Here is a 19,560-nt window from a genome sequence, read left to right on the forward strand (position 1 = left end):
GCGTTGATGGATTTTTACCTTCGTGTGAATTGAACTATTGACATGGGTTACTTTAGGGGATGAAAACATTAATGATGGTTTGTTCAAAAACAAGTTTTGACTATAAGTGATACTACAAACCGAGAGTATTAATCATTTTGTATAGAGTTATTTCAATTTCTGAAAATAAACTTTTCCTAAAAGTTTGAATGTATCCAAATAAAACCATGCCACTCCTCCCTACTCTGCTACCAGTCTTAACAAATTTATATCAGAATAATTATGAATATGAACTAATTATCCTAATAATATTTGTTGGTAAGAAACAACTTGAACTATTATTGCAATTATAATTGGACCGTATGTGTTATATAGTTGGTATAAAACTATTAATTTTCCTTTGTCGTCGTCATTCATCTCTTCAATATGATAATTTGGATCATAGTTTATTCTCGATTTGATTCATGATTGGTTCAAAAATAAATAAAATAAAGAAAATCAAGTGGAGAGTAGATTCGGAGAGAGTAAAAACATATTCTGTGAAAGAATCAAATATTTCTCCTCCTTTTTAGGGGACACTAAAATCCTAAGAAACATTTCAAATTGATCATCCATCCCCAAATGAAGCGTACAGAATCTCAGTCACCGACGCCGAAGCCACCGATTCTTCTAGCGACGAAGAGGCCGAGGAGCTTGATGGAGAAGCATAGATGCAGTCGAGTGGTTATGTTTATGAGCTCATCATGTCCTTCTTCTGTAACCTTGTTTGTTGTCTTTGTCTCTGTATATATTTGTGTTACGTCGAAACGAAATTGAATTGGGCTGTGGACTTGTTAACATATGCAACCATACCAATTTCAAACATACTCAACCCGAGCTCTAAACGAAACCGAATTCTAACCGAACTAAACCAAAAGAACTTCGGTTATAGTTCATTAACAATTACTCAAAACGAGATTGACATAACCAAATCCGGAAAAATTGTTAAAAATGTCCACCAGTAGATTTGAAAGTGACTTCATGGTTAGTAAGTATGTAAAGCTAATCGGGTTAGATAGAATCTAGCACTACACATATCTAGTATCTGTATATTGTTTACTCGTGTTGTAGATGAACTTACGGATACGGTACAGACTATAACAATGAACGAATCAAATCGCCGAGAAATTTGCCCGTAACTACAAACATTGTATTTACGTATTAAGGGCTTCACTAAACTAATCAACTTTCGATGTTTTTACATCTTTTGATCCTTTTATGTATCAACTAATACATGTTTATACACTTTGGGAGTTAAATACAAAACACAGAAAATCTTGTCATTAATGTATTTTTAGTATCTTCCTAATATGCTACTAATTAGAAGCCTATGGAACTTTCTGCGGTAGATGAAAGTGTTTTCTTTTTGTTGCTTTTCTGTTATTTGATTTCTGGAGGAGTAAAAGAATCATAATACGGCAGGCCGCTAAGTTCTAAAAAGAAACACTTTTAAATTTATGGAGAGAGCAATCAGTCATCTTTGAAGAAAACGAGGAGAAAAAGAGTGATGAAACACGCTGAGTAGGTTAACAGAAGAAAAGGACAAATCTTCTTCTGTTGTCTGTCGATGACTATAACGAGACTGAAAAAAAACAAGGTTGACAGGTTCACAACGTCACATCATGAATATTAACATGAAGAGTTTTTTTTTTTTTTTTTTGTTTCAATGCCATATGTCGCAAAATTTAATCAAATATGCAACTAAACTAATAAAAAATCGTGGACCTTATTTCTTACTCCTTTAAGCAAACTACAGTGTACTTAATATAATAACTTTTGTAACAATAATAATAGAAACTTTAACCAATCGTTGCATTGTACTGAGATGGTCATTCTTAATTTGGCATCAAATTGGTCCAATTAGATCCAGAGAACGTCTATTGGCGGCTAAACGAAACCGATGTATCTGGAGGTGTAGAATCATAATACGACACTCTGCTATATCCTCACAAATATAAAATAAACAAAAAAATAAAATACTTATAGATATATATATACTAATATATAAAGTCTGTAGATTTTGATTAAAAGGTATAAACTTTCTCAACAAAAATCTCGAAATCTCCGGAGAGAAAGAAGGGAAGAACGAAAGAATGGATTCTGCGGAGAAGGGTTTGCTCGTCCTCGTCGGAGGCGAAGAAGAGGAAGATGAACAAGTCAACATGAGAGAAGGGTTTTTCCAGGAGATGCGGAGGCTCGGTTACATCGCCGGACCTATGGTCGCCGTGAACTCTTCAATGTATTTTCTTCAAGTCATATCGATCATGATGGTCGGTCATCTCGGCGAGCTTTTCCTCTCCAGCACCGCCATTGCCGTTTCTTTCTGCAGCGTCACGGGTTTCAGCCTCGTCGTACGTCTCTCTTCTCTTAACAACCTCTGTTCTTTAACAATGCGTTTAGCTTTGCTCTGTTTTCTTTACCTTTGCTCTGTTCTTTGACAATACGTTTAGCTTTGCTCTGTTTTCTTAACCTCTGTTCTTTAGCTTTGCTCTGTTTCTCTTAACCTCTGTTTTGATTGTTAACAGTTCGGTTTAGCTACTGCGTTGGAGACGTTATGTGGCCAAGCCAACGGAGCCAAACAGTTCGAGAAGCTTGGAGAACACACATACACAGGGATCTTTGCTCTCTTCATTGTATCCATCCCTTTATCTATCCTCTGGAGTTACATGGGTGAGATACTCTGTTTCATCGGACAAGACCCTCTGGTTTCTCAAGAAGCAGGAAAGTTTGCGACTTGGCTCATACCAGCGCTCTTCGCTTACGCGACACTCCAGCCGCTCGTTAGGTTTTTCCAAGCGCAGAGTCTGATTCTGCCGTTGATTATGAGCTCGATCTCTGCTCTTTGTTGCCATGTTGTTCTCTGCTGGTGCTTGGTCTTCAAGTTTGGGCTTGGTAGCCTTGGTGCAGCTCTTGCTATAAGTGTTTCGTATTGGTTGAACGTGATTGTGCTTGGATTGTACATGATGTTTTCTTCTAGCTGTGGAAAGAGCCGTGCGAAGATCTCTATGAATGTGTTTAAAGGAATGAGAGAGTTTTTCCGGTTTGGTATCTCATCTGCTTCTATGATTTGGTATAAACACACTCTTTTTTTGGTTTTGGTCAACTTTTACATTTGAGTTGACTTGAATCTCTGTGTGTATTAGCCTTGAGTGGTGGTCTTTCGAGTTTCTTGTCATGCTCTCTGGGATTTTACCTAATCCAAGGCTAGAAACCTCTGTTCTCTCAGTCTGGTATGTTCCTTCCTTATCTTGTAATGATTTAACCAAACTGTTGTCATACAAACTCAGTTGCATTGCTTCCTTGTGTAACAGTCTATCGACAATATCTACTTTGTACCAAATACCAGAGAGTCTAGGTGCAGCAGCAAGGTTTCTTTCTCGATATATACATTTTCTTGTATATCTAAATCTCAATCTCAATCTCTCTCTATATTTCTTCTCTTGTTGCAGTACAAGAGTGGCAAACGAGTTAGGAGCTGGGAACCCAAAGAAAGCTAGAATGGCGGTTTACACAGTGATGGTTATAGCAGGAGTAGAATCAATATTGGTTGGTGCACTTGTCTTTGCTGCAAGAAACGTATTTGGTTACCTCTTCAGCTCTGAACCCGAAGTTGTGGACTACGTTAGATCAATGGCTCCTCTGGTTTCTTTATCAGTCATATTCGACGCTCTTCACGCAGTTCTATCAGGTCAGATTCTGATCCTTTTATCATGTTTAAGTCACTAACTAAAAGACTAGTTTAATAAAGTATTGAGGATTAATAATTACAGGTGTGGCTAGAGGATCAGGGAGGCAAGATGTTGGAGCATACGTAAACCTAGCTGCATACTATCTCTTTGGGATACCAACTGCTATCTTATTAGGTTTTAGGTTTGAAATGAGAGGAAGAGGACTCTGGATTGGGATCACAGTTGGGTCATTTGTACAAGCTCTTTTGCTTGGTCTTATCGTCAGTCTTACCAACTGGAAACAACAGGTTTGTTAAATTAGTGAAAGTTGCTTTCATTGTTTTAGCTTTAGTCAATTTTTGAGAAAGTGACGTGTATTTAATATATCATATGAATGATAATGTGGGTGCAGGTGAGAAAGGCGAGAGAGAGAGTGATGGGTGAGGAGTTTGAAGAGAAAGACATTGACGAGGAACATGTGGCGATGATCAACTAGAAAATCAAAAGACATATGTTGAGTCAATTTGTCATTTAATGTTGTTTCTTTAATGAAGTAGGTAGATTTTTTTGGTCTTGGTTTGGTTTTTGATTATAGTAATGGGTGCAGGAGTTGAATGTGTGCACACATGCTACGTGCACATGAGTTTTGGCTTCTACTTTGTTCCCATACACACGAGAAGATGTTCTTTTACTCTTTTCTTTTAAAAAAGTTTAATAATCATTAATCAAATAATATTTGAGAATATCCAGAATAATATTTAAGGGGTGGAGTTAGAATAATGATTTAGAGTTTAGAGTAATCTAATCATTTTATAATATTATTAATACTGTTTTGAATATTCTTCTTTTTTGATATTTATCATAATTTTATTTTTTGTACATATTACAATTATTTGAATTTAGATTTAGATAAGGATTTGATTAAAAGTTTTATTTCTGAATTGGCTGAAAAAACTTGTCAAAAATGACAAATTAAAAGAAAAGAATGGTTCAATGGGGATGATTGGTTGGGGCTGTTGATGCTCTGGACAGCCAAAATTTAGTCTACAACTATATATGTCAACCAATCGAGTTTTGCTTTTTTTAAAAAACTCACAGTCAAAAAAAATCTCTGCAAAATCAAAATATGGTTGTAGAGAGCTTTATTTCCAGAGTAAAAAATTAGTTCTTTAAAAATCTACAGCAAAGAAAGTTACAACAAATAAATCTACAGATTAAATTTTACAGCAAAAAATATAAAGGTACAACACTTACCAATCATCCCTATATATTTAAAGTTTAATGGGACTAGACTAGGCAACAAAGTTTCTATCCATTTTTTCCGGAGTATATATTTAAGATGCTACTGGCAAAGAACATCACATTTGAGCAAATTCATTCATAGATTCATGTTGAAAAAACATAATCACATTATGGCCATCAATTAAAATCTCATAGAATTAGATCTTAGTTTTAACACCATAACAAATTGATAAGAGTAAGATCACTTTTCTAAAAGTAAAAATTAAATGTCAAAAAGATACATAAACTTATATACAAAATAAATTAATATAGATTATTAAACTATATATAGCATTATTGTTAATATCTTAATTTTACATATATTTTCCTGATTTTTCTATATCCTTCTCGTTCTTCTACAATTTCCAAATCCTTTTTGATATGTTTCCATAATCCTAATACTATCGAATAAAAAAGCTAAGGATCGTTGAGAGGTGAAGGAAGGAGATGGCGAAACCAAAGAGAGACGAACTGAATCAAATCCTTTCTAGTTATCTCAACACCATTAACGATACTCTCCAGGTTTGTTGTTGTTGTTGTTGTTCTCTATATAATAACTGTGTTGTTAACTCGTGATTGAGTTGTAACCCTGACTTGTTTAATGAATATTGCAGTTGTTCAAGCACTCACCGCCTCCGACACAAGTCAAAATAAACTGGAACGATGTACTTCAGATGTCTGATCACCTCTCCAGACAAGCCACCATAGGTTTTGCTTCTCTTTATATGGTTTCTCTAATCAGTTTTTTTTTGGTTCTTTTGTAAAATTTTCTTACAATTGTTTGTTTATTAGTGGGAATGCTATGGACTGGAGAACCTCCAAAAGCTGAAGCATTGAAAGAGACAATGGAGTCATACTACAACACCCTTCAAGGATTCTTGCTGCTTTGCCATGGAAGCATGGTTGGTGCTGGTCCTACACTTTCTTCATCCATACAAGCCTCTGTGAAGCAGATTGTTGATTCCAGCTTCAAGTTGCTGCATGATTCTGTCTCCTTATACGGTAAAATAGCGAAAAGTCTTATCTCTTCTTCTGGCTATTATTGATTTTAAGATTACACTTAAACTGTGAATGATGTTTTCTTTCTCGGGAGGAGGGTCATATGAGAAAGACAGGAGCAGTGTGGGAGGCATGCTCTAACTTAAAGAAGGTTCCTACAACAACATCAAAAGCCATTGGCCGTTCAATGACACAGGTTGTTGTTTCCATGAAGGATGTTCTTAGGGAGATGAAGGAGCTGAGAACATCACCCGAGCATGATGTTTCTGCAAACTCAGATGAAGATGATGATGATTTAGGCGATGACTTGTCTTCTGAAGAGCTGGAAGTTGCTGCATTGGTAGCTGATGTCGTCTCTGAGACACTCATGGTGGTGAAAGAACTCATCCGGGCTATTGTAAGCATGATTAAGATGGAGAATCCAGAGGACAAGGGTGAGGTTGTGGACTCGTTTGAGAGGCTACTCAAGTTATGTCAAGGAACAGGAGATCAGATTGATGAGCTTGGAGCCTGTGTTTATCCCCCACAGGAGCTGAGTCTCATAAAGCAAATATTGGAGAGAATAAATGGAAACATTGGTGAGATGGAGGCTGATGTTAAGGGTTTCATGAACTCTTCTTCATCAGAAGCTTTCTTAGGAACATGCAGAAGGCTGCAGAGTTTGATTGAACATATGGAGACCAATCTAGACACAAGAACTGAAGCTGAAGTAGTTTCCGTTGGACCATAAAACCGCCACCAAGTTTCCTGCGACCATTAAACGCCAAAAGATCAAGTCAAAGGAATTAGTCATTAGTCTCCTATTATCTCGGCAACTTGCGAGCTAAAGAAGAAGTCAAAGCTGGAAAAAAGGAGGCATGTTTAACAACTAAGCAACAGATAAAGAGTTCTATAAAAGGACAAGAGAGTTATCTTCTCAATGAGGAGGGCACCTCTCGAGGGAAAGGACAAGAAATAGAACCACATTCCATTATTCCATTGTATAGAAAAGACAAGACTTATCACCACTTGAGAGAAGAGCCAGAAGAAAACAAGATGCTTTCTCTACGCTTACTTCATAAAGCAACTACAGCCTCGTATCGGTTGAAATCCATAATCATTTACACAGCAAAAGCGACCCTTGACCATGTTAGTGGCATGAGCTCGTATTCATATACGATGCCATTCACAAAGGTCCGACTTTTAGAGCTTATGAGGGCTTACGACCAGGAATACAATTACTCATTGCATTCATAGCGCTTAACGAGGATTATGTGCTTATTTGTTGATAAAAGATCAACCATCGAAGACCACGTCATTATTCACTACCAGATCGATTACGGCTCCGCCGCCACAAATCCTTAACAACTTCCCGAGCTCAAAACGACATCTCGTCCGAGATGGTAAGAGATAACCCTACGTCTTGCTCAAGACCGACAACTCCACGTCTTGCTCGATAACGACAACCCGACGTCCTGCTCAAGACCGATGAACACGACATCTCGATCAAGACTTGATCCCGAGATGATTATAACCGAACTACGTTTAGACTTGATCCCTTGACGGGTACGTAGGCAGCTCGATCCTGAGTTCAGTCACGATCCTTCTTGATCCCGATATCTCTGTGATATTCAACCTGCGAATATAGTCCATTTTCGCTGACTCGGACCTGATTACATCGTTGTGTTCTGAGGATATCTTTGCCACATCATTTGTCTTCCCTAGATCAAACCCCGATCACTATCAAATACTTAGTGTAGATTTTAGGATCTACAGTTTCCAATATGCAGAATGTTACTCTCTAGCACTTGGGTTTCTTACTTAGCTTTAAGCATATGCTTCAGTGACAGCTATATGAAATGAAAGTGTTGCATTATACATCAACCTCTGATTTCATATAACTAATGGAGTAGAAAATGACATGGAAAGAAAAGAGAAAAGTATATAACTTTATTAGTATAGATGCCCTATAAACATAAAAATGATGCCTTAAACCAATGTTTTACATTTTTTGACTAAGCATGATGGACTCGTTGGTTCAAAGAAAACTAAAAAGTAATAGCTTAGTTTCTTTGCTAGATAGATGACTAATTATTCTTGATCTTGGACAAACCAAGTAACAAACGCATCATAATGATAGACTTGTGCTTTAGCTCTTAGCTCTGAGATTGGAAGATGAGAGAAACCTAACATCCATGGTTCTTTACAAAATTCGCAAATGCTTAATAGTTTTCTTAAGCTAAAGATAAATAAGCAGACCCAAAACGAGAGTTGCAACAATAGCCCTTGCTAAAGTATGATTTGCAGACCGGTCAGAAACGTCGTTTGGGTTAACTTGATACTTGAGCATCTTCATTTGATGGTGATACAGATTCAATATTCAAATCTTGGAGCACAGTAAAGATTTGTTCAACGTCGTTGGACTCCATGGCTTTGTCTAGACGAGTCTTGTGAAGCTTCAGGTTTGTCGCTCTTTGACTCAGAGGACCCTTTCAAGATCATGTAAAGTTGCATTTGCCCCTGATTTAAGCTCGCTAGTTTCGTTGTCACTTTTGTTGTTGTTGTTGTTTTAAACAGCTCCGCAGAATGTTCTTAAGCTACTGCATCGATACAAAGGAGATGTAGCCGTCCTTGTCCGTCCTTGTCGCACAGATCTGAAACATGACATTTAAAGGAAATCTCTATTGGATCTATATTCAAAGATGAATGTTACGTTTAGAGAGGAAAATAAATACCTTAGAGAAGGTGGTGCGTACGATAGCACGCAGCATTTTGTTCTTACTTTCCTGTAAAAACGCTGCAGTTTACTGTCCGTTTACGTATTCGGCCGTAATTAACGTATTGGGCCTCAATTGAATTCAAAAGTCAGATTCATTTAGAGATCGGCCTTAATATTTACTTCATGGGTTTGCACTTTCATGTCACAATCCACCATTTTCCAGTTACAAACTAAAAATACCGAATCCATACATAATTCGAGTTTAAATATATCTGAATATATTTTAGAGAAATTAGAAATATAGACAAAGAAAACAGCATGTTTGTCTTTATAGAATAACTAAATTTTATATTCGTGTAGCGCATTAGTATTAATAATTTAATTTAGTTTTTATTATATTTTTAAAAATAAAGTATATTTGGTTTATAAATATTTTTTAAATGATGATTGATTTTTTTACTATTTATGCTTGTTTATAAAATTATACCCTTTAATATAGTTACTTCTTGCCTGTTTATTTGTTTATATTTATAAATGAATATATTTTGTTTAAAATGTATTTATATTATTTTTTTAACTTAATTTTTAGTTTTAAATATTATATACATTATTCGATGCATGTAAGTTGTTAATGAACTATTGTAAATATTTTAATCATATATTTTATTTTGGAGATCGAGGTTTTCATGAACTCTTTTTCATCAGAAGCTTTTTTGGGAACATGCAGAAAGCTGCAGAGTTTGATTGAACATATGGTGAGCGAGCTGGACACAAGAACTGAAGCTGAAGTAGTTTCCACTGTGCAGAATGTTACTCTTTAGTACTTACGTTTCCTACTTAGCTTTCAGCATAGCTTCAGTGACAGTTATATGAAATGAAACTGTTGCATATATACTAAATCTTGTTAATTAATACATACTAATTCCCAGAATTCTAAAAATTGATACGGCAAATCGGGTCTTAACAGAATGATTTTTCTAGGATGGTTTTTTTCTTTTAAATCGGTTTATACATTCAAAAAATCGGTCTAGCTGTCCGCTTAAACAGTAATCCTCTATAAAGCATTTAACCACACTTAGCGATTTCTTAAACATTGCTAAATCCTCTTTCAGAATGCAAAATAACAATGATCCAAAAGAAACTGAAAACCAGAATATTTTTCCTACAATACATGAGTGAGCTCAAGAGTAGCTGTACAACCATCTCTACAGACAGGATACAAATGGATTCGATCAGACCAATCATTCCTTTCTTTCGAATTAAACCCACTTCCAAACCCAATCTGCCATACTCTATCTCCCTTCTTCATCCTACCTTTCGCCTCAAGGTACTGCAGCTCATACCACACCGAAGAAGAAGACGTGTTCCCATACCGATACAGCGTCGACCTCGATGCTTCTCCATCTTCGTTCTCCAGCTTCAGATGCTTCTCCACTGCTTCAAGCTGAAGCTCTTTAGGATGATTTTGAGGTGTTCGATGAAATTGGTAACATGAGAAGTCTATGAGATATATATATTTTGGTTTGAAGAAATAGTAAGCGAAGAGGGTTATGATGACACAGGCTGATGCTGTTAGTAAGTAGGGGAAGCTTATAAAAGTCTGGAAGATATTGATGACACGTGGCGGTGGAGGCGATGCATGTGGCTGCTCTGAGGAAGCAGTTGTTCTCTGGGATGGTGGTGAGTGCTGAGATGGGATGTTATGGATTCAAGGGGGCGTCTCTGTTATTAGGAGACTTACCGGCATTTCCTGATAAATGCATGTAATATGAAAAATTATAAAAATGTTTAATTAAATTCAAAAGGTCAATTGAAAAATTATAAAAATGTTTAATTAAATTCAAAAGGTCAATTGATGAAAGTAGAATAACCCAAATAGTCTCGTATGATCGAAATCCACTATTACACCTAAGAACTACTACCACCAATTGACAATTTAATATATATTGATTTACACATTTATATACTAAATTAGTTTTTTGATGATAACCAATGTGAGAGTTTCAGTTTTTATTTCGTATTTTGGCTCACTTTTAATATTTTTGGAGCTCTTCTCTATCATCACAACTTTCCAACAATTTTTATGATCAGTGTTCTACGATTTGAAAAAATATATCCCTATATGATCAAATCTATACATTCTTCAAAACACTGTAAATAAACTTTGTTGATCAAGCGTAATATTGATGTAACGTTTTGAAGGCAAAGTTGTTAAAACTTAACGGTAAACAGTAGTTTCATGGCTAATTAGTCAAACTTTGTCTTCAATTTAGTGTGTAGTTCGATCATAAAATAGAATCCAAGTGTTGTTAGAAGTTAGCACTATGAAAAGGATTGGATTGTGATAAGAAAATTACACAAGATCACGAGTCTTTTGGACTGCTACGATGGAGTAAGTACACTATATTCCTCACATCCCTTTCCTCTATTCCACTTCCATAATATCTTCCATGTCTTATACAAGCTCATATTTTCACTAGTTCAGTGTCAACTTTATTGATCATATTTTATCCTAAAGGTTTAAGGTCATGATCCTTAAAAGTAGCGGGTTTCACCTTTGAACTAGAAGATTGTACTAGCTAGGTTTTATTAAGCTGCTTAACCGAGTTCAATTTTTTTCTTTAGAGTTATCATAATGTCACAAAAACACTAACGAACTTAGTTCGACATTCTCACAACTTGTTGAGTTAAATCACCAAATTAGCATAAGTGATATCTAGTATTATATATGGATATAAGAAAAACATCTTCTATAAAATATGATTGTGAGATTTCAAACACCAGATTAAACATGATACAACCAAGAAGAGGAATGTCACTTGCAATATCGTCATCAAAGCTATTCATGTTCTTCATCTCACTTAATTTCATTTGCATTTTGTTTTTTCAAGAGAGGAAGAAATGATGTTGTTCGTCAACACTGTGATGTAGTCATCACCTTCACATGGCTTCTCATCCATCAAACATTTTTTCCATTCATTTCTCAATCGTTATTAGTTCTCCAGGAACAATAATTTGGTTATTTATGAATTTGGATTTTGTTATTTTGGGTTCTGATTTGGTTCAAATAACAATGTTAGGAACCTGATAAAATTTCAAGTTCAATTCAATTTGAATATGGATATGGAATTTTCGATCTTTATTCTCGTTTAGGTAACTACTTTTGGTTACTTTTTTATGGATTTTATTTCTTGCTATTGAATGTCACTATATTTTAAATATGTTTAAGGAATCGGTATATCCCAAGGTGATGAATGTAAGTTGTATATTCAACAATTATGATCAGAACATACTAGTAACATTTGAAATACTAAATATTTTAGTCTAAATAAAGATTAGGTATATATATCTTTTTGGTAATAAATTGCTATATATTGATGGCTGTTGAAGTTAATTATAAGAACTTTAAATAGGTTTAGAATATTGTTGTCGATTTATAAAAAAGTTAAATAGAGTTTTAATATATTTAATATAGTTATTATTTTCAAGCAACATCAACTGCACAAATATTGTGAAATCATAAAGCTTAACCCTCTACTCAGTATCATCAAACAAAAGTTTTCAAGTGTATTCGTGTAGTGTGGGAGGCATGCTCTAACTTAAAGAAGGTTCCTACAAAAAACATCAAAGCCATTGGTTTAATTAAATTCAAAAGGTCAATTGATGAAATAGAATAACCCAAGTTGTCTCGTATGATCAAAATACACCTAAGAACTACTACCACCAACTGATAATTGAATATAACCAATGTGGGAGTTTCAGTTTTTATTTTGTATGTTGGCTCACTTTTGTTTTTGGGCCCCTTCTCGATCATCGCGACTTTCCAACAATCTTTATGATCACTGTTCTACAATTTGAAAAAAAATATCCCTATATGATCAAATCTATACATTCTTCAAACACTGTAAATAAACTTTGTTGATCAAGTGTAATATTGATGTAATGTTTTGAAGGCAAAGTTGTTAAACTTAACGGCATTTCCTAATAAGAGTAGTTTCATGGTTAATAAGGCAAACTTTGTCTTCAATTTGGTGTGGATTTTTTATCATAAAATAACATCGAATTGTTGTTAGCACTATGAAAGGATTTCAATGTGATTAGATGATTACACAAGCTCAAGAGTTTCCAATTGGAGATGATCAACCTCTACCTCCTATACGACTATAACTAAATTCCATTTGCGAATGATTCTTAACACAACTATCAAAAGTAAAACATGAATCTTACACTAACCAGAGTCACAAACACAACCTACCGAGTCGAACCTACGTTGGAGTTAGTACACTCGAACCTCTCTTCCTCAGATCCCTTTTACTCCTCTTCCATGGTATCTTCCATGTCTTATACGAGCTCATATTTTCACTAGTTCAGTGTCAACTTTATTGATCATATTTTATCCTAAAGGTTTAAGGTCATGATCCAAGTAGCGGGTTTCACCTTTGAACTAGAAGATTGTACTAGCTAGGTTTTATTAGGCCGCTTAACTAAGTTCAAACATTTTTCTTTAGAGTTTATCAAAATGTCACAAAAACACTAACGAACTTAGTTCGACATTCTCACTTGTTGAGTTAAATTACCAAATTAGCATAAGTGATTTCTAGTATATATAGATTAACAAAAAAAAAATCTTCTACAAAATATGATTGTGAGATTTCAAACACCAGATTAAACATGATACAACCAAGTAGAGGAATGCCAATTGCAAAATGCGTCATCAAAGCTATTCCATATCCTTCATCTCACTTAATTTCATTTGCATTTTGTGTTGTCAAGAGAGGGAAGAAGTGATGTTGTTCTTCAACACTGTGATGTAGTCATCACCTTCACATGGCTTCTCATCCATCTACAATTTTTCCATATATACATTTATCAATCATTATTAGTTCTCCATAAACAATGCCAGTCTCATTAGCGCCATACTATATAATTGTTAACAACTATTTATGAATTAAGTTTAGTGTTCTCGGTCCAGAGATCATGGATCAGCTGTTGATAACACATGCAACTATATGTAAATCATCTCCCTCTTTTATACACAATACCAGACTCAAATACTGGTAATCAAGATCCAAGTAGCCTCTCTTGAACCGAATGAATCACCTTGAAAACTCATTTAACTTAGAAACTATGTTCTCCAAAGATGAACCCTAGTTAATCATGTATTCTAGGGAGAAGAAGAAGTAAGTAACATTCTTTGTTCATATTCATGTCTAAAACTTATCTACCAAACATGTGCCTATTTACTAGCACGCTGGCTGGATATTAATATTATTCAAAAGAACTTAAAAAGAAAGAGAACTGAAGTATATATAAGAGCAAACAAGTACCTTAACATGTAAGTTGTAGCAAACCACCCTTTGATCTCGGCACACTAGAGATGTAGAAGCACTTAAAATACTTGAACCTTGCATCTCCATTACGTTAAGCAAGTTCGAGAACTCGTCTTCTTTTTCCTTTTTCATGCTTATCTGTACAACAACCTCATCACCTGATTCCCCCAGTTCAAGAACCGAGATCGCTCGAGTTTGAGGATCTTGCCGCTCCAATCTCTGGGACTTCTCGCTCTCGATATCTTCTGCAAGCTTTTTCTTTCTGATAGTTAGCTCTTCAACTTCATTAAGTAGCTTAGGAATGTAAGTGACCACCCTATCCATTATAGACGGTGCACACCATTTCTTCTATAAAGACAAGAAAACTAGTTCAACAATCAACAGATTGTCCTAATCATAGGCAATATGATTGATGTATGTATATACAAGACCGATCATGAGATTTTGGGGGTCATAAACAATTTAGTAAGGATTTTAATGATTTTTTTACTTACAGTTTAGTGTTTACACTCATATATATTAATTCAAAAAAAAATAGAGGACAATGGCCAATTTTACTTGGAATCAGCTATCTCTATATATATATTTTATTTTTGTGTGCACTCTATCTCTATATATTCAAGATGAAAGGGAGATTATCAAACCTTGGAGGAAGAGGATTGATCAGGAAGAAGAGTGCCGAGAGTGAGGTAGGAGGCATGAAGTCTCATCCTCCTTAGACGCTCATTGGCGTTACGTTCTTGTTTCTTTGCGGCACCACTTGATGAGCCATGAACATCTTCATCATGCAACACTATTACTACTTCCTTCCCTTTGCTTTCTGACTGAGCTCGAAAAGTGTCGTCCTTCTCTCGGAACTCCTCAACGATTGTTTCTGCAGGGATATGGAAGAGATCGTCGAGTAAACTGGATTCTAAAATCTGATGGTCGGACATACGTAACAACGGCAAGATAGTACACAAATACGAAAACAATAAAAGAGGCTTCGTTCTCTTCTTCTATTACAAGAGGTCGTCTTAATTTAAACTCATAATTGCAGGAAACAAACTTATATTAATCTCTAAACCCTAATTAAGATAACAAGATGATCATTAATGAGGATTATATAAATATGTAGGTGTGTGTATACATTGATAATAAAGATATATATACAGGGGAGAGGAATGAGCCCAAGTCAACCCCAAAAGCAGTAGCTGTGAGAATAAATAACTATGCAATGAAGCCCCCACAAACTATTATATTTAAAATTAAAAACTGGAGAGGTATAGTCTATGAACAAAAAATTGTAAACTCGAAAAATGATTGAAGATAATGTATAAAAAAAAAGGACGAACTCTTGGAATCACAGGACACAGCAAGTTGGCCGAAGAGGAGAAAAGAAGTACGTAGTATAATGTCATCGGCTCTGCAGTAAAATAGAAAATGAACCTTGCGACATAATCAGAGATTTTTCTTACCAGATTCATCTTCTTCCCAAGGTTGCAGAGCTGGTCATATAGTCAAAAGTCTCGGTTCTTTCTAAAGTAGTGTTGCCTGTCTGGTTTATGTGTATGTCCGTCTGTCTTTTATGTAGTACAATTGGCGTTAAACTGTAGTACACAGTACTTGCATTATCATTATTTTTTAAATGTATTCGTTGGGATACATGTAATCCATACTCTCCTTGTAACGTATTTGTATGTGTTTTTTAATTACTCTAATATTTTCCATAATTAATTTTATGTCTATGCTGTTGCTGTTAAACTATTTTGAGTTAAGAAAAGACACTAGTATTAGTGTTTTTATCAGTTTTTCTTACGCAAACATGAAATAGGTAACAATTTTCACTTCCTTAAAATAATAATGTAAACATAATATTTCTAAAAATGGAAATACCAACACAACTATCAGAAACCAAGGCGAGAACCATAAATTTTCCTTGATAAACAATAAAGATTATGCAAAAAATGTTGAAGACTGAGTTGTGTTTCTAAGAAAGAATACAAACATTTTGTATGTAATGAAGATGTGATGCTAATAACCACCCCAGTTCAGTTTGGTGGGTAACAAAAGCTTCCGTCTAACGGGACACATCTTTCGCAATCCAGAGACAAGAAAGCCTATGCAAGTTACAACATCTACTACCTTCGAGAAGATCCAAAATCCAAAGGAGCATAAAACGAATATGGTTTTCTCACCATCACCTATCGTCAATGATCCAAAATGCAAACCCAAAATTGAATCCATCTCAACTGAGAAATTGTTTCCCTTATTTCTTAATTCAACAAATCTAACCTCTCTCAGCGACAATACTCTTCAATATTCAAGCTGCCCTTGTCTGCTGTCCCAACCACTCCTCACTAAGTTTGCCCGAGAATTGAGATTACCTAGTATGCGCCGAGCCCGATCAAGGATCCTTTCAGTCCGTTGATTAGGCTTATACCCTCTTCGAGCTATTCTTTCAACCAACTCAAACGCATCTTCCGCCTGATTCATCACAACCCTTTTCAACAGCATATTGTACGTGTACATATCCAGAGGATAGCACTTCTCTATAACTTCATCTAACCGCTTCAGTTCTCCTTCCATTTCGATTCTCCCTGAGAACACTCCTATCAACTCACCAAGAGCCTTCATCTCAGGGATCTTCTCTTCCACATCTCTCATCCGTGTCCACGCTTCATACACCCCTTTGCTCTTTATCGCGTTATACAAAAGAACATTACCGATGAAGGATGTAATACGCCGCCCACTTTTCCTGAACTCATTAACTAACCCAACCGCCTCCTCATACCTTTCTCTGTTGCATAGCTTCTGTACGAGCACTTCGTAGCACTCGATACTAGGATGTCTCCCTTCTCCCTTCATCTCTTCCAAGAAATGCATAGCGTCATCCAATCTATTCCCTCTACAGAGGCCAACGATCATTACATGGTATAGTCTCCTTTTGACCTCACCTTTTTCCCGCAGTTCATAGAAAAAGTGGAGGGCGTCAGCGATTCTTTCGTTTTTGAGATAACACTGAAGCATGAGGATGTTCGAATCCAGCGTCGGCGTGAAACCGTTTCTACCTATCAGATCATACACTAATCTCGCAAGTTTCGGGTTCCCTGCAAACCCTGCTCCTTCGATGAAGAGATTGTAGGTTCCAACTTTGTGTTCCCAACGAGACAACTGATAATTAAGCAACGTGGTGAAACAGCTTCTGTCACCGCTTTCCATCGCGCAAACACATCGAATGACATTTCGATAGAGACTATAGGTCGGAGTGTATCCCTTCTCCTGCATTCTGACGATGAGTTTAGCAGCTTTGTCTCCCCTCATCAACCTGATCGTCCCGTATATCAAGCTGACGAACATTCCAAACGTGGTGGCTACGCCGCTTCTGTTAAACAGCTCGTTAATCAAAATAGCGTCGTCCACTTTCCCAGCATCGCAGAGAGCAGGTATAACCTTGCAACCGCCTAGAAACTTAGGCAACGCGTCGCGTTCTGATGCAACGATAACAAGCTCCTTCGCCATCTCAGCCTTCCCGTTCCAGCACAAAGCGTTTGCAAGTATACAAAACGTCTTCGCGCCGAGAAAATGCCCTCGGTCCATCGCTCCTTTAAAGACATCATAAGCTTGCTCCACACGCCTGTCTGCACAGAGCGTGCGAACCAGGTAGCTGTAAGACATGGAGGTAGGAGCGAATCCAATCTCAGACCTCGACCGGTACAACTCAAGAGCTTCATCTACTAATCCCGCTTTGCAAAAGAAGCATAAAGCTGCATTCATCGTTTTCTTGTTAGGTAAAACACCACGCACCATCATCTCCGTCAAGATATCATACACACTCCCAAGATTGTTCTCTTTCAAAAGCTTAGAGATCAAAGAGTTATACCTAACAACCTCTATCTCACAACCTTCCAAAGGACTAATCTGCTGCAAGAAACCTTCGATATTATCCAACAATCCAGCTCCTATAAGAGACTTAATCCAAATGCTATAAGCACGGTCCATAGGAACTGTTCCCACCACTTTGATATCATCTAACAACTTAGTAGCTTTCTGAAACTTCTCTTGAGAGCATAGAGAATCAATCAGAATCCCTAGCCCAGCTCCACAACCATCAGGATCATCAGGGAGCAAGGCGCGTAGATACGCTTCGGCCTCATCAAGCTCCCCTTGCCTACACAACTTCTTAACCAAAATCGAATGCGTGACCGCGCAGACAAACCCACGCGCGGAGATCTGATCGTGGATCACATCAACGGTATCGAAACACTTCTCCTCCACAAGCGCGTTCAGCAGCACGTGATACCCAAACGTATCCAAATCCAAGCCTCGAAACCTCATGTGCCCGAAGTGCTGGAGCGCCACGTCGGTGCGCCCGGCGACGGCGTATCCGATCACGAGCGCGTCGCAGAGACGGAGCGAGTGGCGGTAGCCTTCGAAGCCGTCGCTCCCGTCTAGGAACTCGACGATGAGGCGGAAGTGGTTGGCGCCGCGGAGGATCTTGAAGATGGCGTGGAACGTGGCGCGCGTGTGGTGGAAGCTGGGCTGGTGAGCGGCCCAGTCGAAGAATTTGAGGCACGAGTGGAGGTCGTAGCGCGTGTGGTTGAGCACGTCGAGGACGAACTTCTCCGTGAGGCGGAGGCGGAGGGAGGTGAGGTGGTGGTAGAAGGCGCGGTCATCTCCGTCGCTCGAGGGGGATTTGAGGATGTCGCAGATGCGGTTGATTAGGTCGTGGCTTTGCGGAGGCGCGTCGCGTTTGAACCAGTGTTTCACTTCGCGGATTAGGATGTCTCCGGCGGCGATTGGAGGTTTCGCGTAGGAAGAGAAGTTACTAGAAGAAGGTGGAGAGAGAGCGTCGCGGGTATTGTGGTTGTAGCTCCTGAGCGACGCCGTGAGCGATAGTATCCTCCGCCTGAGGAGCATAACGTTCTAATCGCATGTTCTCGGCGGAGACGTCATCGAAGCTCCAAATCTCTTTGTTTCGATCAGACGAAAAACCCTAACGGTCTACAACCAATCAGATTCCTCCACGTCACTCTAATGTCGTGGCTTTTGGTCGTTTACTAATGAGTACTTCGTCTTCTATTACGAAATTACCCCGGTCGAATTCAAAAAAATTATATTATTGATCGAATTAATATATTTGTTAATTACATAAATTTGTTTACTAATGAACTCATCTTATTTTTAAAAATATTTTAGGTCAAAAAATTATTTATCGCATAAAAACTTAACGTTTAGGCCGAAGAATCTCATGCCTACTATTTGGTTACAAAGAAACTATGTCAGCTCGGTTTTATATCATGATTTAGCAATTTAAAAGTTAATTATGGTTATGAAAAGTTTACGTTTACGTGCCAATCCTATTTATCTTCGATATTTTTCTCTTTTTTGTCTCATTTTGGTTATTGCTCGATATAAATATTGACTTTTGAGTTTGTTCTCATTTCTTTCTTTTATTTTGGCCTAAGATTTAGAAAATGTCTAAGATTCAAAATTATTAAATAGATACATACTTAGGTTAAGATTTGCGCTTTGTGCAGAATAAATACTTATTTTTCTGCATATTATGAAATAATAAAATAATAAT

At 36.9% G+C, this 19,560-nt stretch overlaps 4 protein-coding genes across 6 annotated transcripts; 2 read left to right on the top strand and 2 right to left on the bottom strand.

Annotated features, from left to right (window-relative positions):
* The first annotated feature begins 2,038 nt into the window (after positions 1–2,038).
* LOC106298485 (MATE efflux family protein 5) lies at positions 2,039–4,415 on the top strand. The gene is made up of 7 exons (XM_013734615.1): positions 2,039–2,369; positions 2,544–3,088; positions 3,162–3,248; positions 3,330–3,386; positions 3,468–3,706; positions 3,789–3,994; positions 4,099–4,415. Exons 1-7 carry the CDS (start codon positions 2,112–2,114, stop codon positions 4,180–4,182), a joined length of 1,476 nt encoding a protein of 491 aa, XP_013590069.1. The 5' UTR covers positions 2,039–2,111; the 3' UTR covers positions 4,183–4,415.
* A 994-nt stretch (positions 4,416–5,409) lies between these two features.
* On the top strand, positions 5,410–9,476 carry LOC106299259. 3 transcript variants are annotated; one of them, XM_013735377.1, is made up of 5 exons: positions 5,410–5,489; positions 5,582–5,675; positions 5,760–5,969; positions 8,317–8,407; positions 8,523–8,618. In XM_013735377.1, the coding sequence occupies exons 1-4, from the start codon at positions 5,415–5,417 to the stop codon at positions 8,397–8,399; spliced, it is 462 nt and encodes a 153-aa protein (XP_013590831.1). In that variant the 5' UTR covers positions 5,410–5,414; the 3' UTR covers positions 8,400–8,407; positions 8,523–8,618. The 3 variants fall into 3 exon arrangements, with proteins under 3 accessions (XP_013590831.1, XP_013590832.1, XP_013590830.1); XM_013735378.1 differs by lacking the exons at positions 8,317–8,407; positions 8,523–8,618 and adding an exon at positions 9,392–9,476; XM_013735376.1 differs by having other exon boundaries at positions 8,317–8,618.
* Positions 9,477–13,180: 3,704 nt separating this feature from the next.
* Positions 13,181–15,442, bottom strand: LOC106299862. The gene is given in 4 exon segments (XM_013735871.1): positions 13,181–13,434; positions 13,436–13,507; positions 13,992–14,342; positions 14,639–15,442. Coding segments are annotated over 4 exon segments (735 nt in total). The 5' UTR covers positions 14,930–15,442; the 3' UTR covers positions 13,181–13,413.
* Positions 15,443–15,897: 455 nt separating this feature from the next.
* Positions 15,898–19,086, bottom strand: LOC106300635 (pentatricopeptide repeat-containing protein At1g71210). The gene has a single exon (XM_013736825.1). The coding sequence runs from the start codon at positions 18,891–18,893 to the stop codon at positions 16,290–16,292; it is 2,604 nt and encodes an 867-aa protein (XP_013592279.1). The 5' UTR covers positions 18,894–19,086; the 3' UTR covers positions 15,898–16,289.
* Positions 19,087–19,560: the final 474 nt, after the last annotated feature.

Source organism: Brassica oleracea, chromosome C6 (assembly GCF_000695525.1).
Source record: "Brassica oleracea var. oleracea cultivar TO1000 chromosome C6, BOL, whole genome shotgun sequence".
In the NCBI taxonomy this organism is placed as follows: Eukaryota; Viridiplantae; Streptophyta; class Magnoliopsida; order Brassicales; family Brassicaceae; genus Brassica; species Brassica oleracea.

Coding starts and splice junctions, on each gene's coding strand:
- LOC106298485 (XM_013734615.1), top strand. CDS start 2,112: ATGGATTCTGCGGAGAAGGGTTTGCTCGTCCTCGTCGGAGGCGAAGAA. Junction 3,089..3,161: donor TCATCTGCTTCTATGATTTG/GTATAAACACAC, acceptor TGTGTGTATTAG/CCTTGAGTGGTGGTCTTTCG. Junction 3,249..3,329: donor ACCTCTGTTCTCTCAGTCTG/GTATGTTCCTTC, acceptor CTTGTGTAACAG/TCTATCGACAATATCTACTT.
- LOC106299259 (XM_013735376.1), top strand. CDS start 5,415: ATGGCGAAACCAAAGAGAGACGAACTGAATCAAATCCTTTCTAGTTAT. Junction 5,490..5,581: donor CCATTAACGATACTCTCCAG/GTTTGTTGTTGT, acceptor TGAATATTGCAG/TTGTTCAAGCACTCACCGCC. Junction 5,676..5,759: donor CTCCAGACAAGCCACCATAG/GTTTTGCTTCTC, acceptor TTTGTTTATTAG/TGGGAATGCTATGGACTGGA.
- LOC106300635 (XM_013736825.1), bottom strand. CDS start 18,893: ATGCTCCTCAGGCGGAGGATACTATCGCTCACGGCGTCGCTCAGGAGC.